At 44.5% G+C, this 25745-nt stretch overlaps 1 protein-coding gene across 1 annotated transcript in view; it reads left to right on the top strand.

Annotated features, from left to right (window-relative positions):
- Window positions 1-22392, top strand: part of GGT1 (gamma-glutamyltransferase 1) — a 31790-nt gene extending 9398 nt beyond the window's left edge. The window contains exons 3-13 of the mRNA XM_015416708.1: window positions 332-459; window positions 2339-2428; window positions 3514-3706; window positions 5913-6070; window positions 8515-8664; window positions 10003-10139; window positions 11450-11637; window positions 17367-17494; window positions 19209-19321; window positions 21372-21485; window positions 22155-22392. Coding sequence (XP_015272194.1) covers window positions 332-459; window positions 2339-2428; window positions 3514-3706; window positions 5913-6070; window positions 8515-8664; window positions 10003-10139; window positions 11450-11637; window positions 17367-17494; window positions 19209-19321; window positions 21372-21485; window positions 22155-22298 — 1543 coding nt within the window. The 3' untranslated portion in view covers window positions 22299-22392. The remainder of the gene's footprint in view (window positions 1-331; window positions 460-2338; window positions 2429-3513; window positions 3707-5912; window positions 6071-8514; window positions 8665-10002; window positions 10140-11449; window positions 11638-17366; window positions 17495-19208; window positions 19322-21371; window positions 21486-22154) is intronic.
- Window positions 22393-25745: the final 3353 nt, after the last annotated feature.

The following is a 25745-nucleotide window of genomic DNA, read 5'->3' as shown; positions in this document are numbered from 1 at the left end:
CTTCTAAAAACTTTATGCAATAGTCAAATGTAGACTCGCTCACAACTTTAATGCTACTAGCTTTTTTTGCTCACGAGGTAGAATTTTTGCTCACAGCACTGGGAAGCTTAGAGGGAACAATGACATCCCTGCTGATCTCCCTTCCCAAACTCTATCCTCCTCAGGCTCTGCTCCCAAATCTCCAGGAATTTCCTAACCTAGAGCTGGCAACCCAACTTCTGCCACTTAGCATCAGGACTGAGCCCTGTCTCAAACAAAAATCCCAGTTACATGTGTGCCTGAAGGCTGTGATAAAGAAACATGGCCTACATGACTGTTTTCTTCTCTGCAGGGATATCCTTCAGAAAGGGGGATCAGCTGTGGATTCTGCCATTGCAGCTCTGCTCTGTATGGGCCTGATGAATCCGCACAGCATGGGCATTGGAGGAGGCCTCTTCTTCACCATATACACAGTTGATGGTAAAGATGTGTCTACTCACAGTTGTGGCATAGCAGAAGCCCTGCTCCTGCTGCAGGAAATGACCATAGCAGAACTATAGGTGGGCGACTACAGCTCAAAATCGTATGCCATAACCCCAATTTGCCAGGTCCTGAAAAATAGGTTAATAAAAAAGGAGGTGTGAAAGCCTTAACAAGCAAAAGAGTTGGTGCATAGGCTTCAACATGTTAAAAATAATTGTGTGAGTCACTTGCTCCTAGCTATGGAGTGTGGAATGAACAACCGTATGCATGACCTAGCTCTTTTGGGAAGAGTGATCTGGGTTGCTCAAGTGCAAGAACAGTTCCTCCTTTGACCTTTTAAAAGCAACCACTGGTTCCAGAAATATAGGATGGTCTGAATGGGCATAGCTGATGAGGTGATGCAGGGTGATTATAGGCTTTTTTGACACATGTATGGATTGCTGACATATCACACAGTTTGCTAGTTCTTGGCCTTTCTTTGAAACATGGAGTGAGACAACTTCCTGTATGTGTGGGATTTGTTTGAGCATACCAAAGTCCTTCTAAAGCGGCTTCACCACATCTGTTGTTGTTCTGAATCCATCTTGACAATGTGGTAGCGAGGGACTGAATGTATACATAAACACAAGAGGCTGTCTTTATCCTGAATCAGAATATTCGTCCATAGAGATCAGTATTGTCTACTTGGAGGGCAGAAGCTCTCCAGAGTATCAGGCAGAGGTATGGATGGACACAAACCTGGAAAATGTGGTTCGGTTTAGATGGTTCGGTTTAGATGGGCACAAACCTGGAAAATGTGGTTCGTGCCTGGTTCACAAACCATGAATCGTCACAAACCTTTAGGAGGCAAATGAAACAATTCCATTTGTGAGATTCGTGACCGGTAGAATGCCCCCCTGGCATGCTAGAGACACCAAACATACAGGGGATCTCTGGCTGACTCTCCTCTACCTGCTGTCCAAGTTTGGTAAGGATTGGATTTACAGGGTCCAAGTTACAGCCCCTGTCATTTCCCCAGAAAGCAGTTTCCTGGGGCACCTTCTTGTGGGGGGCCCCCTGTAATTCGGACCCCATAAACCCAGTCCTCACCAAACTTGGAAAGCAGGTAAAGGAGAGTTAGCCAGAGATCCTTTGTGAGTTTGGTGTCTCTAGCTTGCACAGGATCTGTTCTACATACTCTCGAACTGGCACCTGTCAAAATGACAGCCGGTATAGAATGGAACCTGTGCAAGCTAGAGACATCAGAGCACTGTTCCCTCTAAACTGAGTTAGTGTGAGCAATGCCAGTAGCTCACAAAGTAGAATTTTTGCTCACAAGACTCCATGGCTTAGAGGGAACATTGCATCAGAATCACAGGGGACCTCCCTCTACATGCCCTCCAACTTCCGCCACCCTGTTGCTTTGAAGTTTGGGAAACATTTAGATGCAGCAGATATAGTTTGTCTGGAAATGTATCCATTCACGAACTGTCAGGAACAGCCACTAACAGCTAGAAAGTTTGTGGAAAGTTCGACAGCAACACAGGCCTATCCCAGAAAGGTAACATGGTGTTTTTCAGATATGGTTGCCTCATATGGATTTGGGTAGGCATTTCTCTGAATCCTGACTACTCTTTGTTTTCTCTTCTACATGGTGATGGTGAAGATTCCCTTCACTTCATGAATCATGAGCCGGCCAAAATTCGTGATGAACTTTAGTTTGTGAGTTAGTTTGTTCCCATCCCTAGGCAGAGGTCTTTAGCAGACCTACTACCTATTCTTTTTAACTGAAGATGCTGGGGATTGACCCTGGGACCTTCTGTATGCAAAGTAAATGCTCTACCACTGAGCCACAGCCCCACAGACTGAGAAGATCTCATTCCTACTCTTCCTAAAGGGAAAGTGGAAGTCATTAATGCCAGAGAGGTGGCACCGAAGAATGCATCCATGAACATGTTCGGCAACAACACAGGCCTGTCCCAGAAAGGTAACATGGTGTTTTTCAGATATGGTTGCCTCATACAGATTCGGGTAGGCATTTCTCTAAATCCTGGCTACTCTTTGCTTTCTCTTCTACATGGTGATGGTGAAGATTCCCTGTTATACCATATTCACGTGTAACTCACAATCTCTTGAAATTAGGAATAGTCATGTTCAGGATGTGGGATGTAATGGGTTCTATCCTACCATGTGATAAACAGAAAAGTTTTACTTAACACAGTTCCATTTGCTTGAGATAACTGTGCAAGAGCTACTATAACATCTGGCACTAATTCCCCCCCTAATTTCTAATCAGTGTTGCTGCGTACAAAAATCAAAAGGGTGTTTAATAGTCACTGCAATCCAAATGAAAGGTGTGATATGCTTGAAGAAGGTCATTATCAGGGTGGGGTTGACTTAGAACAAGGACTGCTTGCAATGCCTGTCTTGTACAGCTGCTTGTTCAAGAACACTTGTGCAAGTAGACATGCTCCATGGGATCCAGCCCATTATCTCAAAGATGGGGATTCTCCACTTTGGCCTTAGATGAAAATAAGAAGGAGATTACTGTTATCAAGCTTGCGCATTTAGTTATTCATGCAAATGTCTGTTCCCTTCAATAGCATGGCTCAGAACAATACAAACAAAGCTATATCCAAAGCTATATCCATATTTTATTTGGATAAATAAAAATACCACTGCAAATATGCAGGTAATCAAATGGGGAGGTGCCAGGATCACTCCCCAAAAGCCCTCCTGGCAAGAAGGTTGTTGCCAGCCCTGCAGTCACAAAAAGACCGTCTTGAGAACCAGGTCGATTGTTGCCAGCCACAAAAAGACCGTCTTGAGAACCAGGTCTACACACTTTGGTTTTTACCTCATTCTCAAACCCGCCCTGGTCCAAGGCGATCACCCCCGGAATTCCCATCCATTTAGCACGTTCTGCAGCAAGGAAGCAGCAGCAGGCCAGAGGCTCTACCAGTTCACTGAATTCCCTCCAGGGGACTTCGCAAAGCTTTGATTTCTGTTGCACTGTTGGATGACATGGCTTAGGAATGCACTTACCTGTTCTTTATTTTCTTCTTGCTTCAGGAGGATTGTCCATTGCCATTCCTGGAGAAATCCGTGGTTATCAAATGGCGCACAAGCGCCATGGCAAATTGCAATGGAAGGAGCTGTTTCAGCCCAGCATCAAATTAGCAAGAGAAGGCTTCCCAGTTGGAAAAGGCCTGGCAGGAGCTCTCAGAGCTAAGGAGAAGAGAGTTGAAAGAAATCCGTCTTTGTGGTAGGTAGTGCAGTTTCTTATATGAACTTCTGCCTTGGCAGGGTAATCTGCTCTCTAGACAGTGATCTGGGGCTGGAAATGTGTTTTGCTCTAGAGACTGATCTACTTGCTCCCATACCTTGATTAAAGGAGTTACGGGGGCCAGATAAAATTGCTTTGGGGCCAGATCTTGTCTATAAGCCACCAGTTGGCCACCCCTGGTTAAGATCATCACAATGACTTCCTTTGGTTTAATTAATCTGTACTAGAAGCTATCTCATGTAGAAATTCCATTCTGTATTAGGCATGTGACTTGCTATATTCTAAGCCAGCATTTCTCAAACTGAGGTCTAGGGACGCTAGGGTCCATGAAGGTATTCCAGGAGGTCCTTGGGTATGTCACAAAGGCAGAGGATGAAGCCCTGTCACAGCCATCCAACTAACACAGAAATTGAGCTGATTGATTTAGGAAAGGGGGGCAGGGACTTTCTACCTTGGGAGAAGACGATGGGAACTGGTTTCCCCTTCTTTCTGTCTTCTTCTGTCACCAATCACATCAGAACACCAGGTAGGGAAAAAAATACTGATTGGTTGCTTGGAGCAAGTAGTTCAGCCTTAGAGACTCTGGTTGGTTGGTACTGAGACGGTACAGTCCTAATAATCATCATCATAGTTGCTTCTGGTATAAAGGTGAACTAGTTGCTCAGTTTTCCGATGCAAATTTGCAATGCAATTGGAAATTGGTCCCTAGAGAGAGATGCCAGTTTGTGCCCACAGACAATAATAGCCAACGGCAGTTTTCAGTTGAACACCAGAAGTTTAGATTCTGTGTGATTCCAGTCATTCTATTTCTGTGAGCAGCTTTGCAAGCTTTTACAGGCAGCTTCCATCCTTGTTGGCTTGTACCTAGAAGTTATTAGCCAACTGGGAAGTCTTTTGCCATCTCTGGTATAAAGTCCCTTCCAATCGAGGGTTGAGACTGAGCAGAGCTTAGATCAGTAATAGGCTTGCCATTTGCCCATCCATGGCTGTCCCCAATGCCCTCCTCTAGAGAAACTGAGGAAAAGAAGGAAAATGGTTGGGAAATGGACTCTATGGTGACACTTTAGGAATTTCCCCATGTCTGTATGGTCTTTACAGTAGATATTAAATAAAATTCCTAGAGCGTCACCTGGAAGTGATGTCACATCTCCCCCGAACTCAGCCCTCCTCAGGCACCACCCTCAAACTCTCCCAGTATTTGCTGAGGCAGTGGTAGGGTTTCCTGACCCCCCAGTGGAGGCAGGGGTCCCCCACTGCCAGGCCCCACCACCATGCCACTAATCAGCTGGCTGGTGGGAGGGGACTTACCCTGAAAAAGATGGAGATCCATCTGGGACGTCGGGGCAACACTTTGGTATTTGGGTAAAAACTCTATGGTAGAAGCCAAACTTATCATAGGGTTTTTGCCCAAATACCAGCACATTGCCTCGATGTCCCAGATGTGATGATGTCACTTCTGGATCACATGGGCAGTGACCTGGACACATCGTTGTACATTGGATGGGCCTCCCTGCTGCTCCCAGTAAGTCCCCCATTGATTGTCAGGAGGGACCTGGCAACTCTAGGCAGTGGGGCAACCCTAGTTGGGGCCTTTTGAGTTGTAGCTTTATAGAATCAGTTACCCTTTGATTTATAGGCAATGTAGGAACACAAATTTGTATAGCTGACATGGTTTTCACTGCATTGTTCTCATTAACCTAGAAGATACCTAATTGAGGCATGTGTGACTTGCTGTGTGCTATAGAGTTGCCAGACCCCTGGTCTGGGTGGGTTTCCCCCCAATTTTGGGGGCTTCAGCCCACTGCTGGCATGTTGCACATCGACGTTTTGGCCAAAATGCTAGAGCGTTGCTGTGTGATGTCCCCAGCATGATAATGTCATTTCCATGTGACATCATTGCACTGGCGACATCGCACACGGCGATGTCCCCCCCCCATCCCCCTCTCCCAGAAGGCACCCTCCCAGCCCCCATGGGCAGAGTAATTGGACCTGGCAACTCTAGTGTGCTTTGAAAGGGAGATATCTGGTATAAGGCAGGGATCAGACAGGACTTTGGGGTGGGGGGTGTCCAGGAAATTTTAAAATTAAAATGGGGGTTCCTAGGTTGCTACAGTTTGATAACTGCTGTTACAGGCCTAAAGGCCACTCTGTTGAAGAAGCCTGACTCTCCTTGTTCTGTCTCCAGTGAGGTCTTCTGCAGAGGAGGAAAGGTCCTCAAAGAGGGGGAGATACTCAGACTGCCTAAACTAGCAAACACCTATGAGACATTAGCCAATGAGGGACCAGATGCCTTTTATAAAGGGAGCTTAGCTCATCAAATTGTCACAGACATCAAGAATGCAGGTGAGGAACCAGGGTCTGGGAAGAAAGGATCACTTGTGGGGTTTTTCCATTATATGTTAAACAAGCTAGGGACCTGTGAAACTCGCAGGGAACGGACATCCCAGCCCGTGTCCCCCCCTTTCTTTGCAGTCTCTACTCTCTTGCATTTTCCATACTCTCTCTTCTGAGCTCTTTTTCTTTACTTCTCTCCCCATCTGCTCACCACTTTTGCTCCCTGTCCCTGCTGCTACTGCTGCCCCCCCAAGCTTCAGCCATGTTGGAAATGCCTAGGCCCAATCTCTTCTACCTCGGTTGCTAGGAAACCCACAGTGCTGGCTGTGATCCTGTGACCACTCAGCTGTCATTTTAAATGTGGAGGGGGGGGGGTAAATTCCCCAGTTGTCTTTATTAAGTTTTATGATTTTTCTGCGACTCCCCTTTGTCATCCCCCCATCTGTACATTTTAAAAATCTGTATTCTAGAACTATGTTCAAAACTTTGTATATTTATACTGGCAATTGGACAACCATACATTTCATTTATGAAGACCATGTCTTTTACAGTGTTTACTGGGAATTCTTTTAGATATATCTCAGAGAACTCTGTACAAAGAACAAAAGACTTGTAGCATTTTATAGACTAATTTATTTGCTGTAAAACACGCACACGTGGACATTTACCTGAAGAAGATAATCTTCAGAAATTGGATCAGTCTGGTCATCGTCCTACAATATGGCACGAGGAAGCTGTTGCTGGGGGATGTTGGTCCACCTCAACCCTCCCCATAGCCTTTGGGAATATCTCTTTTTGGTAATGAGAAGGCAGTGAGTCCCTCCCTCCATTTGATTTGTCATAATGTCCTGTATTTAACAAACTTGTCCCAGAAACACTTCAAACTGGAATTAATAAAAATGACTACTTGTACAGTATTTTAATTAATTCCAGTGGACTTCAGCTTAAGAACATAATATCCAATTCCAATTACAAAGAAAGGAAATTAGTTGCTTTATTTAGCAATCCAGAAATAATTGAAGCTTTATAGAGAGAATAGAATTAAGTGGGTATCGTAAGCACGAGCTTTCTGTTACAAGACAAAATGTCTCCTGTCTGAAATTTGCAGTTAAATTAAAACATTGCACAATATTTGGGAAGCCACTAAATAATGGCTGTTGGAGATCTTTTTACCACCTGCCCACAGGAAGTCAGGAACAGCTTATTCACTCCATCTGTAACCAGCTATGTTTCATGGCACTAGGCTTCAAGCTCTGACCTGGTATAGATTGGCCCTAACCCTCTAACATTTCTCTTGACCATCCCTTCTTCTCAAGCAGTGAATGGACACTGAGATGTTGCTGAATGCTAATGTTGGTAGATAGTGGTATTCTAGATGAGCCACTTTTTTTTTACATAGTGAAGGGTAACTGTTTTTGTTTCATGTCATTTTGGTAGAACAAGATTAACATGTGTGAAATTGATAACATAAGTAAATTATTCAGCTGTCCTGTAAACAGGTTTCGGGGGGAAATAGCATTCTCAGTGTTTAAATTTAACACTCAGCCTTTTGATTTAATAATTCAGCTAGTCATACCTGATGGTCGGAATCTGAATATTGCTGTCCCATCTTTAATAAATGGTAGAACTTCCCTTCAGACTGTAGACCAATAGTCTATTAGATATTTTCCCGGTAGGGAACAAGGGGAGCATTTTCAAAGTGCAATCCTAAACAGGTCTACTTGGAATTCTACTCAAGTCAGTCAGGAAACTGTTTTTAGGATAGCAGTGTCAGTCACAGAAATCATGTATGGCAACAGAGCTTAAACGACCAGGGCTTTAGCCCACCACATCTAAAAAAGTGTGCACCTTACAGGAGAGAAGGAGTTAAACATAATCTCCTTATTATCCACTGGGCATTAAATATTCTCTTTTCTAAGGGTTTGACCAGCACTAATTAGTCAGAAACTGGAAGAGGAACCTATTCCCCTTATCTTCAGAAATAACATAAGAGGTTTTGCCAGTACAAACCAGTGCTATTATTAGCCTTGAAAGCAAGAAGATAGATGTCCAAATCGTGATCCTATGCATCTGTTCTTTTCTATTCAAGCCCCCAGAGGGCTGAAATTTAGCACTTGTTGTAGGTTTTGAACAGCCTGTTTACTAGAAACATTTGAAAGAAGGAGCGAAGCTTCTAGATGTGTATCTGGGGAACAAGGGAGGATATTCTTATGACAGTTCAAGAACAGAGTGTGATGTCTCTCTCATTGCATGAGCGTACAGCCAGGACTGACTTTTATTCTTGTACATTCAATGTGTGAGGGAGGCAAGGAGTGGGCAGGAGACCATTGTGCAGGTTCAAACGATACACTGGTGGGGTTTGCCATGGGTCCCCAGATATTTCCTGCAGCAAATAGATGTTTGTCCTCAAATGTTTGTGTACCTCTGCAGAAGGTAAAGCGTTTTTGTTACAGGGGGGATCATTACACTTGAAGACCTGCGGAATTATGAGCCAGTTCTAGACAAAAATCCACTAAATATAACCCTTGGTGAATTCACACTGTATGTGCCCAGCGCCCCGCTAAGTGGTCCTGTGCTAGCGCTCATTCTCAATATTCTGAAAGGTAAGACCACCCCCTTTCCCCCTAATTATATCCAAGGCATTTGTAGCTCACCAAGGGGCTTTGGGGTGTTGGTTTTCTAAATGACTCCTGACACTTTGTTACTATTCAATAAATAGAAGTAATGAATTATTGTACTAATAGACTGGCAATAGACAGCCGTGAAAAGAGCAAGGGGAGCCCCCCTATACCAGCACCATAAAACAGAGGTGTTAGGGATTACTTTTGATTGACTGGGGGGAGGCTCAAGCCAAACTTATCTGCTTTATTATACTGGCTGAAAATGTGAAGAACTCCCTTTCCATACAAAGGAAGCATAATGTGGAACAGGAAGACTCTGTTCTGATCTATTATAGCTACATGGAATCTCCATGTTCAGAAGCAAGGTGCCTGTGAACAACAGGTGCTGATGGCAAGCGGCTGAGTGGGAAGCTCAAAGGCTGCTGTTAGAAACTCTAGCCTGTCTAGAGGGACTCCTGCTCTAATCCAGCAGGGCTCATTTTAAGTTATCTTTGCATCTTTCCTGAAAACAGTTGTGCTGGTTTGCTTTCCATCCCTGCAGTCAGACAGTGATGAGGGAACTGGCAAGAGCTTGGTTAAAGATACCAGCAGTTCTTGGGAAGATCAAATGCTTGCCCCAAAAGAGCCCTCTTAAGGTGTTCAGGATGAGGATGATTCAAATCCCTTTGTTCAAAAGAAAGTAGCGTGCAGCACAGAGCCAGCTGACTTAAATCTCTTTCAAAAACAAGCATGAACTGGTGGCATTTGCATTCCACACCATTGCAACAGTGGGTGGTGGGAGTCCTTGCCTCCTTTGCTGTTTTCTCAACAATCCTTCAAGGTTGAGGAAGGTCTTTTGTTTTGGTTGAGAAATTTTTCCTGGAACTTTTCTGAGGGCTTGATAGCTGGCCAGGGATTTGAACCCAGGTCACCCTCACCTGTACCCACCTGAGCACTGATAACTTCAAGGAGTTCCCAAAAGTTAGTGAGGCAAAACATTCCTTTGCAAAACCTAGCCTGATCTGTCCCCTTTTCTTCTTTGATGTTTAATAAAATCTAGTTTTGATCGTACTTTCCCCCAACACCTGGGGACAGGTAAGTAAGTTGAGACATCGGGGATTCCCCCTGCTTCCCTTCTTAAACCCAATGTTATATGCTGTACTGGCTTTCACCTTCTAACCTGACTGATGAAACAACTTCTGTTACTGATGGGGGAAGCCTGACCTGCTAACTGCAGTGTTACGCTAAGTGTCCAGTTTGGCTCAAGTGCTAGTCTGCACAGTTGAGGCTATGAACATGTCTATTTTTACGTCTAATGCCCAGCCTTTGTCTCTGTGCCAGGATTTAATTTCTCCAGCAACAGTATCAAGACTCTGAAGGAAAAGGGCTTGACTTATCACCGCATTGTGGAGGCTTTCCGGTTTGCCTATGCAAAGAGGACTTTACTGGGAGACCCAGCGTTTGTCAACATCTCTGGGGTAGATAACAGACAAGTCTGTAATGCAGTGAGGCTGCTTCCACTTGGCAAGAATCCTCTGTGTTCTTTTTATTTATTTGCTTGTTTTGTGTGTGTGCATGTGCGCGCACGCCTGGAAGTCACGGTTGACTTCTGGCGACCCCTAGTGGGGCTTGGACATTTCAGAGAGGTGGCTTACTATTGCCTGCCTCTGTATCCCAGGCCTGGTATTCTTTAGAGGTCTCCCTTCCAAGTCCTTGCCAGGGTCGTCCCTGCTTAGCTTCCAGTATCTGACAAGCCTCCATGTTCCTTTAAATGCTGCTGTGAATGCAGAGGCATGCACACTCACAACAGAGTGCTTCCACCCAGGAGTTCCCACACCCTCCAGCAGCCCCTGGTGGGCATGCCCAGTATTTTTCCTCCCGACACACCCAGAGGGCTTTCTGCAGGATTTTTTTTAAAGCAGTAATTGCTGTAGCCAATAAAATGGTGTGGATTTTTTTAAGATCCCCCCCCCCAAAAGCCTTCCAGTGGTGTGGTATTAAAAATGGCAGCCATAAAGGGATACCAGCAGAAAAAGATCACTGATGTGAGCAGGAACAGGGCCGGCCCCAGCATATTTTGCACCCTAGGCGAGGATCCCTTCTGGCCCCCCCCCCCCCCCGTGCACCCCTGTCAGAGCCAGCAGGGGTGCTTTTGGCAGGGGGTGGGTGCAGTTTGGCACCCCTAAGGGCCGGGGCGCTCTAGGAGAATGGCTAGTGAGCGAGCCGGCACTGAGCAGGAACTGTCCAGATGGTGTGCTAATGCATTTGGACTGTGCTCTTTCCAAAAAGATTGGAACAAAGCACATTTGGGAAGAAAGGTATTGAGGATGTGGAACTGGTGGGGAGCACAGTTACAGCACGGCATGGTGTGAACTCTCAAAAAAAGTGCTCTAGAGAAAAACCTCTCTGTGGAAACACCCTGAGAACTATGTTATCTTTATTTTATCTGCATGAATACCTTTGTAATCTACTGTAAGCTCCTCCCTCTGGTTACTGGATGCTGGGGACAGACAACAGAGTATGCCTGTTACAATATGCCCTTCCTGTGAGCTTCCAGGAGTTGTCTGGCTGCCTACTGGGGACAAGGATGTTGGCATTTAATGATCTTTTGATAAGATCCAGCTGGGCTCTTCTTGTGTTATCTGTAATCATCTTCTTCTCCAAGTTAAACAGCTTTTTCCTCACAGATAAAGTGCTCCCAACGCTTTGTACTAGTTGCCCTTTTCTGTACACTTTTCAGCTCTATCTTACTCTGTGGGTTTTTCCCCCCTTTTCCCTTTTCCTCCAGGTGATCCGCAACATGACATCAGAGTCCTTTGCGGCTAGCCTGAGGGCCAAGATCACTGACAATTCTACCCATGCAACTGGATACTATGAGCCGGAGTACTACGCTCCAGATAATGCCGGTACATCCCACCTCTCCGTTGTGGCTGATGATGGCAGTGCTGTGTCCGCCACCAGCACCATCAACCAATAGTATGAGCTCAAACGTTACTTCCATGTAGGGACTCTACTGCCTTCAGTTGGTTAAGTATAACTCTTGCCAGCTTGATGTCAACCCAAGTGGGTTGAGGGAGAGACTTACTTTAGACTGCCATGTTCTCCTTTGGCGGAAGTGATCCAAGAGTGGGCCATTTCTTTCACTCAGCTTCAAAGGCTAGAGAGTTGATGCTTGGTCCATTCCAATGGGATGGTGTGTGCAGCTTGCACAGGTATACTCACACCTTTCCACTTCTGTCTGCTTCAAAGCAACAAGAATTTCAGAGCTCCAGCTCCGGGAAACGTTTCCTTTCTTTTGTTGTTGTTTATTGAAGTATTTATATCCTGAATTTCTCCCCATTGGGGACCTGAAGGACTTACCATGGCAGAGTGGAGATTTGAACCGGGGGTCTCCCAAATCCTAGTCCAGCACTCTAACCGATGCACCATGTTGGCTCTTGTATTAGTAGCTCATCTGGAACACTGGTTGCCAGGCCCATAGCTACAGTGGGGTATCTCGGGACCGCCCCCCCAATTTACTGCCCAGGCCTCCCGACTTCCCATCTAGCTGGTTTATTTGATTTTTCTCACGTCCCACAGCTGCACTGCACCATTGCCCTGCCCTGCCTGCTGGCAGTGTACCTCTGGGTGGCTGCAGGCGAGGCACGCCACAGGGCACGTCTGCTCCCTACTCCAGCTTTCTCTCTCTCTTGTTGCTTTTTAAAAACTTTTATTCTCTTGTCGCTCCTGACACAGTGCCCCCGACTTATTTATAAGCCCCCCAAAGTAAGAAATCCTGGCTCTGGCTCTGCTGGTTGCCCTTACATGGAAATCAGGCTCTTTGAGGGCTCCCTCTGATCTCCATGGGGAAGCTCCTGCCACATGCCCACTTGGTGACACATAAGAAGAGAGCCTGACTTGTTCCCCCCACCCAAAAAAGAGCAGAAGGAGCATCGAAGGAACTGCAAATGTAAACTTACTTTGTGAAATTTCAAGTTACGTAAATGTTTGTCCAGCAACCAAATGTGGGGTGACTGTATTGTGACACAGTGATCCCACCTTGTCTCTTTTACGACGCTGTAGACTAGTGGGCATTTATAAGAGCAATAGGCAGTAGGGATACATCTCAAATGAATGAATGGTTTCCTTCATTTTAGAGTACAGTAAACATACAGCATGAATGATTCCAGAACTCCCTCAGGCTGAGTCCCAAAGGCAGGGATTTTCTGCACTCAGAGTCTTTTGAAATACTGAACAGCTCGCTTCTTTTTCTCCAATGTGGAACAGCTCGCTTCTTTTTCTCCAATGTGGCTCTTCTCAGGCTTCATCAAGTGTGTGGTGGCTCACTGATATACCCTCTTTTGCAGTAGTCTGAAACGATGGACATACAGGCTTATGCCAGCTTGCATCTGAATTAAAAATCCTCCCTTTCAGCCAGATTTTTTTCCCTTAGAGGGCAACTGTTTTATTATACCTCAGAGCTATTCAGCCCCCTCGTGGACAGTTCTTCTAGATTTTTAGCCCTGAAGTGAGGGGTTACACACACATCCAAGCCAGAGAACTTTGTCCTTTTCACTGGCAGTGGAGCCATCTTTTCTGAATAATCCATTCAGGGTGAGCAGCCATTCTGGGGGCAATGCAGTTCAGCCACAGCACTGAGATGTGTGGGCTAACCAAATACCATGGTAAGTACCGGTATGTAGCTTGTAAGATAGAGATAAGAACTACTTGAGGCTGTGCGCTTCACCCACTCATCCAAGTCCTGGTGGCTCAGCCAAATCTGCCCTGGTATTGTGATTTCCACACAAGTACAGCTGCTGGTCTGTGTGGGAGTGAGACATTCTGTCCAGCAAAGGTGAGACACTGTTTCATGAAACAGTGACCTGGATCTTGTCCTCTGTTATCTGTACTTCGATGTGGTCTTGTCTGTTCAGACCAGCACATAGTCCCTCTGAAAGATAAAATCAAAAGTTAGATAGATAAAATGGAGGTGGGAGAGAGAAGCATGAATGGGATTTACTTCATAGTAGAAATACCCGTAGGATCTTGACTGTACGGGCAGGTAATTCCAAGTTCAACAGAACAACATGGTTGTCATGAGGAAGCTAGCAAAGCTCAATGACACAGAAATGTTAAACAGTGGCCATGGCCATCAACCTAGGTAATGAAAAGATTTTGATCTGATTATCCTCGCTCAAGATGTTTCCTTATGGTAGCTTCTCTGCTGAATCCTGTTTGTTCACTCCTGGGATTTGTACACAGCTCTTGGAGCATTTACAAAGGCTCCTGGCATGTTAACATCCTTTAAGATTCTTGGTTCCAAGTTTCAGGCAGCCATCATTTTGGACATCCTTTCTTTAAGTAACTACATGTCCAACTCAATTGATATGGCTGTTTGCTGCTCTTCTAGCGTTGCCTTCATTGGGGGGGGGGGGGAGATCAGTCATTGGTGACTTTTTTGCCACAAGGTATGCCTTCCAGAAGGGCCATGCTGCTGTTTTTGTATCTCACTCCTGAATAACCTTGATCGCTAAAGGAGAAAGGATCACTGGAGTTCTTGGGAAGATTCATTCTCCTTATGAGATGGCGGTTATCCAGATGCGCCCAATGACTGCCTCACCTGGGAAAGGGACCCAGAGCCAATAGTTCAAAATAATAGGATTCCTGAGGGTGGCCTTGTGTTTCATGATAATATACCCAAGCACGTTTATAAATAGTTGTTAATGATTTCTTGGATTCCAAGTTGTATGGCAGTTTGATACTGGGAGTGGGGTGGGTAAGGCAGCTTCTCCCATGGGAAGGGACCAAGCACTGAGTTATTAGCATAACCCTGCTTCTGAAGCAAAGTGGGAGGACTAATCACTCCTGGATATCACCCATCTGCTGAGGAGGAGAATGAACTTTCATGGTAAATCCAACATTTCCCCTTCTTCTCATGGACTAGAAAAATGCCTTGGTAGCAAAGAATGAGGCTGAGGTTAAGGATGACTACATCAGATTCTAGAACAAGGCAAACTTTTGACAGGTGTATTTATTTATTTATTTATTATTTCCGATTTATAACCCACCTTTCCTGCACAGTGCTTCTCACATAGATCAAGTATTGGGGAAAACTCTCTGGGTATAGGTTCTTCCTTAAAGCAAAAATCATGTTAGGATAGAACAGATCTGGTGGTCTTTCTTCTTTTGGTATAAATTTAGTCAAGAGAGGGATAGCATTTTTTGCAAGACTCCTGTGCCTTTAATTGCTGAAGGGTTTCTGTAACAGCAGTTCCATGCTGGAGAAAAAAGCTTTACCTACAGAATTTCTTTTTTGTGTGTGCAGGTAATAAAGGTACATAAGAGGGTGGTGGTAAGTCTTTTAGGGGTAATTTGCTTCCACATCTTGGGCTTGAGCCAGATATTGTCTGCGAATGGAAGGAACCTTTTTCTTTTCCCTCCCCCCACTCCTGCTGCAGCCCATTGACCTCCCTGAAATGCTGCTCTTGGGAGACAGGGGACCCTCAGGAATAGCAGGGAGGACAAATTGGCAGCCTGCCGCATGAAAGGGGAATTGGTAAAAATTATACTTCCCCTTTCAGTAGCGGAAAACTTAGTTTAGATCCAACCACTTGTAGAGTCAGAATTCTTCATGTGGTAGCAGAGGTAGGGTTGCATTTGGCGACTGAGCAGATTGGGGTAGATTCTTGAAGAATTAGGGCCAAAATACTCAGATCAAAGGCAGGAAGTAAATCTCTAAATGCAAATCCAGATGTTCTTACAAGTCTAATTCTTTTATAAAATTTGTCAGGAACACTTTCTTGTGCTCATGCTCACAGATTTTTGGTGTCCTAATGGCTTCCTGCTCGCCCACCATTGGGGAGCCACCACCATCCTACCCCGTTGCCCCATACTACACTAAGATATGGTGAGGTGGGAAGCTGCCGCTCACCCCCACCATCACACTGCAGCACCCTCCTTCTCCCATGTCATGGAGGAAGGGAAGGAGTGGGCTCCTTGTGGATGCCCAGTGGGGCTGGGGGCACCTCCAGGGCTGCTGCTTACTGGGGCAGATCCCATCACTGCAGGCAGTGTGGGGGGGGGGCAACAGGTCTAGTTGACACCATTCCACCACTGGTGCCGTAGGCAATTGCATATGTATGCCTAGTGGATGCGGGCAAACTTTTACTAAAACAAAAATTGTTACGACCAGTGTGCTCACACTGCTTTTGGATTAGTAGGAAACTTGAGCACAACCCTCCTTTACAGGCACTTACTTCCTTCTCCACTGACTCTTCCTGCATACTTTACTGGCATAATGAATTATGGGTACAGGAAAGCTTTCACTAAGGCACGCCTAGATATTCTGTAGGTTACAGTTTTAGTAGGTCAGTTCATTGGTATTCCCTATAGTGCAAGAAGAGTCTCCTCCTGTGACTGTAGGTTCATTGCAGATTTGTCCCACATTCCAGTCCATGAGACAGACTCGAGGACAAGAGTAAAATATGTTTTATGAGTGTTGTATCTCAGTTCCCAGGAAGGGTCAGGATAAGTTGGTGTTACTACTAGCAGATCGAGATAATTGTATTCCTTTACAAATGGCAGAGTTTATTGCCAATGTCATAAAGATAAAAATGATGGTGAGGCATTCCGATGTAAGCATGATTGACCTGCACACCAATTGTTCCACTCTGGATACCAAATGGATATTAGCCATTTGGTTTGTAAAGTGGTTTTATTTTGAGATATTTAAAATTATTATTTTAATTTTTCCTATGTCTGCCTAGTGGGTGGGCTGGCCCTGCAAGTGGTCAAGGCACCCAGTCACATCTTGCAGTTGTGGGACAGAGACTATTTATGTATATAAAGTTTAATTGAGCCTATTAATCTTAATGTCTGATCCTTGGGTGACGGATAAGTTAAAGCAGAAGCAGGGAGTTGAATAGAAGCATTTGTAATGCAATTTAGCATTCTGGCCCGCTTAAGTCTTACATTCACATTAATATAAATTGAAATAAATAAATAAAATAAACCAAGGAAAGCAAGAAGTGCTTTAAAGTACACATAGACAAATAATAGATTCAGATCAGTAGCCCTGTTGGTCTGAAGCAGCAGAGCAAAGTTTTAGTCTTGTGGTACCTTTGAGACCAACTATGTTTTATTCAAGTTATAAGTTTTCGTGTACATGCACACTTCTTCAGATCCAAATTAGTTTCATTTGTGTGTTTTCCATAGAATTTGGGGTCAGAACTGTATCATGTGTAAAATAACAGCAAACCTGTTTCCCATGATAGGGAGTGGTAACTAATCACAGCTGCCTGGTGCATGCACTAGCCTAAGACACACATTTGTCACATGTATGCTTTGTCTAGTTATGGGTACATGTTGAAAGAAAAATGCTGGAAGACAGCTGACTACAGTGCTGTGAGGCCACCCGCACTGCTACTCTTTGTTGAGTGCTGAACAAATATATTGCCTGCATGAACACTCTCATGGATTTTTTACATCAGGCTTTCAGTGCAGGGTGACTCTCCTGAAGCTTCTGCTGCTACAAGCTGCATCTACACATTATTGGAGATTGCAGTAGTGTTGCACTATAGCTATCATTGACCATTGATTTGGCTTGTCTGCACTGGAAAATACAGCTGAGAATATTTGCTATAACACAATATCTAGTGATGTGCGGATGAATCCACCATCGTCTGATCCTGTTATGGGTTTGACATGTTTTTCTTGACATGTTTTAGCTTTGGGTCAGATGTCCGTTCCAATGTGACTGGAATTATATTTAATGATGAGATGGATGACTTCAGCTCCCCTCTAATTATTAATGGTTTTGGGGTTCCACCTTCAACAGCCAACTTCATTGTCCCAGGTAACACTTCTCAAGATGGCTTCTTTGCTCCTATGTGGCTTTCAGCTTTCTGTGCGTCTCTTTGTCCCTTTGCATAGGTACTCACAGGTCCCTATGATGAGTAGGAATCTGGTTACATCACCTGCTGGGTAACTACAGGGATTGTAGTAATTGGGAGTGGCTTTGGTGTTCTCCTGACTTTTTGACTAATTACGCTGCTGACCCTGCTGTCAGATGTTAATTTCAGTGCTGGGTCAGACCCATGGTCAGTCTAGTCCATAGTGAGACGGAGATAGCCTTCCTTTATTGCTTGTCCCCCAAAACAGGCAATCAGAAGTAGTCTGCTTCTGAACATGGAAGCTCCCTTTAGCTATGTGGCTAATTACTGTCAATAAAGTTAGGTTTTGTGCATCTGATTATTGTTTGTCTGAGATAGTTGCTAGCCACCTTTCCAAATGAGGTAAATAATTAGTACATTTAAGCCAACAGAACAACTATTGGCATGCCGAAATAGTACTACATATATCAGAATGCACACATTCAAAGGCATGTTTTCCAAATACCCCTCCACCACAGTGTGTGTATCATTCAGGAAAGGAAAGGAAAGATGCTAAAAGGAGAGAGCAAAAGAAGAGGTCAGCTCTTGTAGCTTTTTTTCCAAGCAGAAATCCAAATAATCAGGCCCAGGGTCTTTAAGTTCTAGGCCGCCAATAAGTCATAAAGTACAGTAAGGCTGTATAGAGTAGTAGCTAGCACAATGCCAAGGCTGAGAGAATAACCCATGTCAAGCTCTGGAGAAACAGCGTGTCACTTTACATGTGCCAGGAATGAGAAGGAGCAAGTGTGATGCAAGCAGAAATGCACAGGAGTTTGGGAAAGATACAGGCTGCAATTACAAGGCTGGCTAGAAGCTTGAACTGAATGCTTGAATAGAATGCAAAACATTTTTTTCCCTCAGGCTGGGAGAAAGGGGAAGAGAATGCAGATAAGGGTAATTGGTGTGGTCCGTGATTGATGGAGGGAGGGCGTTCCCATGTCCTGCAACTATTGTCTCATAAGGAAAGGAAGAGAAGGAGTATCAGAGGAAGTATTTGCCTGGTGGCTGGTCTGTTTACTTCCAGCAGAAAATGTCCCACCCCTCCTTGCAGGAATTTAGTTGATTTTTTTTAACTACCTGGTTTTGCTTATTAAAAGTACTGGGTTCGCAGCATGGAGGACTCAGACGACGACATGCTTTAGCACACGTTTATTGTACTTAACACAGACAAAGACTAACGGCCCGACAGGGCCAACTATATACATATCCACCCAGTACCCCCCATTCCCATTGGAGGGTTTGAATGTCCCGCCAAAGTAGCTATTGGTTGGGGCTGGGGGATCCAGGATCCAAGCTCTTGCCTGTGCCGTGGGCCCCTGGTGGTGGCCCACATACATAACAGCTTATACCATAATTATTGTTCTCACTATCCTTCAGCCTTTTAAGCTACTATTTTATTGGCTATAAGTTTTTTTTTTACTGTTTACCTATGATTTTATTAGTTTTTTATGCTGATAATGGAGCCATCTCGAGAGCCTTTTTAGGTTCAAAGTTGTGGGATAAACATTGTTTCAATAAATAAATTGGAGTTTTGTGCCTGTGAGGTGGAACAGTAGAACTGCATTTCTGTCTAACACCCTCTGCCTGCTTCCCAAACCACATTTCTGTCTAATACCCCCCTGTCTATTTCCCAAACAGGTAAACGGCCTCTTTCTTCCATGTGTCCAGCCATTTTGGTGGATCAAAATAACAATGTCAAGATGGTGGTTGGTGCCTCTGGAGGGACAAAAATTACCACAGCAACAGCATTGGTAGGTTGTGCTTGATGGACTGACAGATGCTAAACAGGCTGGTTGAAATCAGAATTAATGTTGGGGCTCATCTGACTTGATGTGGTAATACACATTATATGTATCACACAAATGCAGGCTACTGAGAAACTGGGAAAGGGAGCAGAGCAAATAGAAGAGGGAACCAGGTTAGAATCCCCATTTTGCTGTGGAAGGTCATTGGGTGACTTTGGACCAGTCATATAACTTTCAGACTAACCTACCCCACTGTTGTGCAGATAAAAAGGAGGAGACGAGGATGGTACGAGCAGCTTTGGTCTCCACTATGGAGAAAGGTGGGGTATAAATGAAATAAATTACGGAATGTAGGAGAAGAGAATCCTCATCTGAATAAGAAGCCTGTTTGCCCTTCTAACGATCAAATAATGGCTCTATTAGCAGATCTGGATTTTGGTATAAAATCGATGTGTGTAAATATATAGTTGCTGCAGTTAAGCGTCATTTGTTTTTAATGACTACTGAACAGCAATAATCTTATATTGCTGTCTTTTTCTGGTCGAACAGCCTATTGGCTTTAAGACCTGGATGGGATATGGAACTGAAATAAATAAATAATAAGTATAGCTGAAGATGGGAGCAAAAAAAAAGGTAGTTTGGTGAATGACTGAGGAGAGAATGAGGAAGGGAAAGGGGAGAGGACATGGGGATTGCAAGAGGTTGGGAAAGAGGAAATAGTGTGGGGAGGGGGATACAGGGGAAAGTGACAACCCGCACAAGGTTCCCTATCATGCAAGTGGCCCTGGCCCAGTGGCTGTCACCACACAACTGGGCCATACTTTTCCTAGGTAGATGCTGCCCAGGTGGGCGGGTGGAGAAGAGGAGAAGACAGAGGGGCAGATAAAGGTAGGTTGGCTGTTGGGTGAGAAAGAGAGAGGGTTGCCGACTTCAGGTTAGGAAATTCCTGGAGAACTGGGGGAGTGGAGCCTGGGGGTGGGGTTTATGGAGGGGAGGGACCTCAGAGGAATATAATGCCATAGACTCTATCCTGCAAAGCAGCCATTCCCTCCAGGGGAACTAGTGTTATGACTGCCAGATCACCTGGAATTACAACTGCTCTCCAGATGACAGAGATCAGTTCCCCTGGAGAAAATGTAGGCTTGCCAGCCCCCAGGTCTGGGTGGGGGATCCCCTGATTTCAGGGTCTTCTCCCTGACGTGGATGAGCTGGCCTTTGGGGAAACCCCACCCCTAAACAGGGATGTCCCCGACATGATGATGCCACCCAGAAGTGACATCATCACATCAGGGATGTCGTGCAGGGACACTCTGATATGTGGTCAAACTCTGTGGTTTGAAGGCAAAAAAACCATAGTGTTTTACCCAAATACCAGAGTGTCCCTGTGAGATGCTTCCGACACAATGATGTCACTTCCGGGTGACAGCATCACATCCGGGACGTCATGCGACGTCGCACCTACCCCCAGAATGCCCCAAAATCCCCAGAAATTTCCCAACTTGGAGCTGGCAACTGATCTCTGTATTTGGGAAATCTATTGTGATTCCAAGACACCTCCAGGTTGGCAACCCTAGCAGGAGAGGAGGAGACAGGAAAAGGAGAGAGGCTGTGGGGCTTTCAGGGAAGCCAAGGAGGAAATATTAGGGGGACGAGAAGTTAGATGCCTCCCACAAGTCCTTGTGGGTTCCCACGTTTCTTATATAACCCTTGGAAATCAAAACAGTTCTGAATTTACTTTGCAACCAAAGGTCAAGGATGCAGGATACTAGAACTTTAACATTTTGTTTACATTTGTACTTATTTTTTCTGATCCATGAGGCTAAACAAATAACCAGAAAGTGAATAAGGGGATAATACAGAACACAGCCAGACTGGTCATGGCAATGTTCGTAATTTCTTATTCTTCTGTTTTGTTCTAACTTGCCTCAGATATTTGGAATACCCTGCCATGTTTGTACTGTGGTTTGTACTGTCATGTTAAACAAATAAAAATATGATTAAACCTCTCCAGAAACATTAGACACGTTGCTGATATTGGGCTTTTGTCTTTGTGTAGGCAATCATACATTCCCTTTGGTTTGGCTATGATGTTAAAAAGGCTGTGGAAGCACCCCGAGTTCACAATCAGTTGTTCCCTAACGTTACTGAACTGGAGTTGGATCTGGAAAAGGTTGGTTTGTCCAGATCAACAGACAATGTGGGTAGCAATTTGAATACTGCATGACCCTTGTGGAAGCATCATCTGTGGTCATGGGCTATTTGATGGTTGGCTAGACATTGTCCACTTTTAAGGTAATATGGATAAACTACAGATAAACTTCTAAAACATAAGTCAGAACTAGAATTCAGCACTAGATTGCTAACTTGCCTCAATATTTCTGACAAGTGATACTTCCCTGAGTGCATTATAATGTATATAATTCACGTTGGTGGCTATTAAGAACATAAGAACGTAAGAGACGCCAATGTTGGATCAGGCCAAAGGCCCATCCCGTCCAACACTCTGTGTCACACAGTGGCCAGAAATAACCAGTGCCATCAGGAGGTCCACCAGTGGGGCCAGATCTATTGGCCTAGACAGCCTTTTAAAAGGGTAAGACTAAGTCCATGGAAGAAGATGGCTCCATTAACATCAATAGAACCTCCATATTTGGGGTCAACTTTGTATGTTCTTGAAGTAGAGAACAAACATGGGAAGGCTACTGTATATGGACATCTAAAGCTACCTTGTACCAGTCCAGAAGACTGGTGGATTAATCCCAGCACTTTCTAGTCTGATTTGTGTATAATCTTTCTCCCCCACTCAATGTGTCTTTTTCTCTTTCTTTTCTGTGTCCAGGGAGTAGAAGAAGAGCTAAAGAAAAGACTGCATGAGACTGAATGGGTCAGTGGGGGAGCTGTTGTGCAGGCCATTCTCAGAACTGATGGGGGCTGGACTGCAGCATCAGATTCCCGGAAAGGGGGATACCCAGCAGGCTACTGAACTTGTATTCAAGTTGCTTCGATGCATCATGTCCTGAATTGTATAGTTAGTGTCAGACATCTGGAGTCCATTGAGATAAATACACCCCAATCCCCCCCCCTTAGAGTTGTGGGCAAGATCTGTATCCCCCAGGTTTCAAAATGTTACAGATAAGCCTTAAAGCAACCACAAGCCCAAAGTAATTGATTTGAACTATTTTATAAAATCAAGGCCTTGAGGGAAGTTCTAATTTCTTATATTGTTGCTGAGGAAAATAGCTAAAAAGGGATGGCTGTCCAGAAGTAATCAAGGATTGCTTGGACCCAAACTGTACTTATTATGTACAGCAGATGATATCCTGCATCATTTTTGAGTTTTGGAAAGACCATTTCCAGTAACTCAAACAATACTATTGAATAATGAGGAGGAAGAGAGTGTTGTCCCAAAATTATGTCAAAACAGATTATGCAACATTTACTGAAACAAAACAAAAGTGAATGTTGGAAACAGCTCTGGTTGAGTTGCCACTTTTAAAAGAAGACCAGCTTAAAACAGGCAGTAATGAAGATTTTAACAAATTAGAGCTCCTACAGCTACCTGGGGCTGGGCATTAAGGCCTGGATTTTATTGTTTTTTAAATCCTTTAAAATACTATGCCACTACTACAGAACTTGTAGGATGCAGAAAGGGGACCATAAAGGTGGGTGTGCCTGAGGTTCCACAAATGGATCCTACCAAAAGTGTGTTTCTCTCATTGTGGCTGTCCAACATGTTCATTTTCAATTTATCAGAATCATGAGAACCACGGAAGAGAGATGCTGCTGTATGCCCTAAATATACTTGAATGGCTTTTAAAAAGATCAATAATAAATATATATTTTTAAATTGTTTATGGTGTCAGATGCAAATGCTTATATCAAACTTTAAAGGGCTGGGTTTGGGGAGCAAGATGATTTCAGGAATGATCATTCCCTAACTTATACTGTGGGTTGGATCCAATCAGCTTTTCTGCTGGTGGAAAAAAAAGGGTTTCTTTGATCACCAAAGAAGGCTATGTTGGGGATCATTGAACGTGCATGTAAAAAAAGCCATGTGATACTAGGGCTACAGTCATGAATGGGATTTATATCAGGAAGACAGTGTGGGCCTTTGGACCCCTTCCCCCATCTCTAGGCAGATTCATTTGCCCACCTCAGCATCTCCTCTAGTTTAGCCATCAAGGAATCATTGCATCACTCCCATCCCGATCCCTTCCCCTGAGCTGCTGTTGCTGCAACTGCTTTTAAAAGGCCTACAAAGAAAGCACTTCTTCTAGCTGGGCAGATAAGAAGTCAGGGGCTGAAAGGGTCTGCCCAGTGTGAGCCTGCCCTGCTTTCACTTTGGAGGGCGGGGAAATGCCCATCAGCTCCAAGCTCCTTACTTTTCTCCACAAGTCCCTCTATGGCATTTTGTGGCCCTTCAGTGCCAGTGCTTATTAACAGAATGGATGAAAGTCTAAAAAATCTCTCTCTATTCAAGTACTTTTAAAAAGTATTGCTCACTGCTATTAATTGTCGTCTGCTGTTAATTAAGGAAATGCTCCTGCTCCCTACTGAGATAGGGGGCAGTTGCTGCCACCTTGGCCTGTAGATTGCCAGCTATTCATTCTACCCCCTGCTTGGAGACGGTATAAAGGGGATGGGGAAGGGAGAGGATAGGATTACCTTGGCCTGCAGATTGCCAGCTGGTCTGTTTTGTCTCAGCTGGAAAGGGTTTTGTGTGGTGCAGTACTTTTCTGCTGCAGAGGTTTTTTAATACTTACTGGAATAAGATTTTGATTTTGAGATCTGAGTGCTATCAAGAAAGGACTGGGGGTTAGTTTGAGCTTTGTAGGAACAGATTTCTTGATGTATTTGGATTGAGTGATTATATATATTTTTAGATTGTCTATGGATTTATAATTTGTAAGCCACGAGTCCTTACGTTTAGCAGAAAAGCAGCACAAGAATGTTCTGGCTGAATGGATAAAAACATATTTCCTAGAGCCCTTCAGATCCCACAGGCTACTGTTGGCTACCCAGTTTTTAACATATGGCCCCCCAAGCAGTCCAGTGCTCCACCTCCACAGCTGCTTTCAACTCAGTCCTTGATAGGGATGGAGTTCAGTCCTCAGGCTGTTAGGACAAGATAATTGATTATAGCCTCAACCCTTATCTCACTTAAGTTTGTTGGTATGGGGATATGTGTGTGGCGGGGAGAATAGCAAGTGTCCTTAACCCTTATCTCACTTACGTTTGTTGGTATGGGGGAATGTGTGTGGCGGGGAGAATAGCAAGTGTGAAGTTTCCCAGCACTGAGAACTCTATTAAATATCTCTAGCTTCACACCTTTATCCTACCCACCCTGGACTACGGTTACCACAAAGATTGCTAGATTGAACAGACGAAAACCTACAGTTGCCGTAGGAATAACTGGCGTGAACTCTATGGCTTTTTCTGCACTCTCCTTTTAATCCATGTTCACCATGGTGTCCCCCAAGCAATTCTACACTAAAATCAAGTTGAACCTCCTGTTTATTCTCGGTTTCCCCCCCACTCTGCATTACATTACCTACCCTCAATGATTAGCCTTGGTTTCAGCCTGCTGTTGCCTCAGGTTATTTGGATGCTGTTTTGCCCTGGAGTTAAACTGTCTCAACTCGAACACTGAGAAAATCCAGAGTGGCCGGCAAATGCGGAAAGGACCTATAGCTGGGGGGGGGGGGCGGGGGTCACTCCTACATCCCCTTGGTGTTGGTAACTGGGTGTCAGCAGAGGTGGTGGTAGAATGTGTTATCATAAGTCAACAGAAAAGGGGCCAACAGGAGAGCAGGGTGTTGTTATGGCAACCAGCCTCTGATAAGCCTCAAATGAATAAGGCTTTTTTAAAAAGAGCTGCAACAGAGATGGATTTAGCCCCTTCCTGGTGGCTAAGACAGAAACATAAAAGAGGGCTTGTGAAACCAATTTTATTAAAAATATAATTTTGTAAAAGATGGTGGTAGAATGTGTTATCATAAGTAAACAGAAAAGGGGCCAACAGGAGAGGAGGGTGTTGTTAGGGCAACAATCTTCAGCCTCTGATAAGCCTCAAATGAATACTTTTTTTAAAAAAGAGCTGCAACAGAGATGGATTTAGCCCCTTCCTGGTGGCTAAGACAGAAACATAAAAGAGGGCTTGTGAAACCAATTTTATTAAAAATATAATTTTGTAAAAGATGCACATGAAGAAACGAGGAATGTTCCGAATTCCTGTATGATCGCCTTTCATCACGCAGTCATCCCCCCCCCTCCCCAGCCAAAATCTCACATTCATGCTACTGCTCCTGCTCTTGTGATAAAGTCACCTAACATAACTTATGCCTGCTTGGCTCAGTGTCCTCTGCCTTAAGTTCCAGTTAGTCAGCATTTGAGTTGGCACCAGTGTGAAGCTGCCTTCCAAGACCAGCAT

The sequence above is a fragment of the Gekko japonicus genome, unplaced genomic scaffold (assembly GCF_001447785.1).
Source record: "Gekko japonicus isolate JY-2015 unplaced genomic scaffold, Gekko_japonicus_V1.1 scaffold16, whole genome shotgun sequence".
In the NCBI taxonomy this organism is placed as follows: domain Eukaryota; kingdom Metazoa; phylum Chordata; class Lepidosauria; order Squamata; family Gekkonidae; genus Gekko; species Gekko japonicus.
Note: the sequence above shows the minus strand (reverse complement) of the source record. Positions and strands in the feature narration are given on the sequence as shown.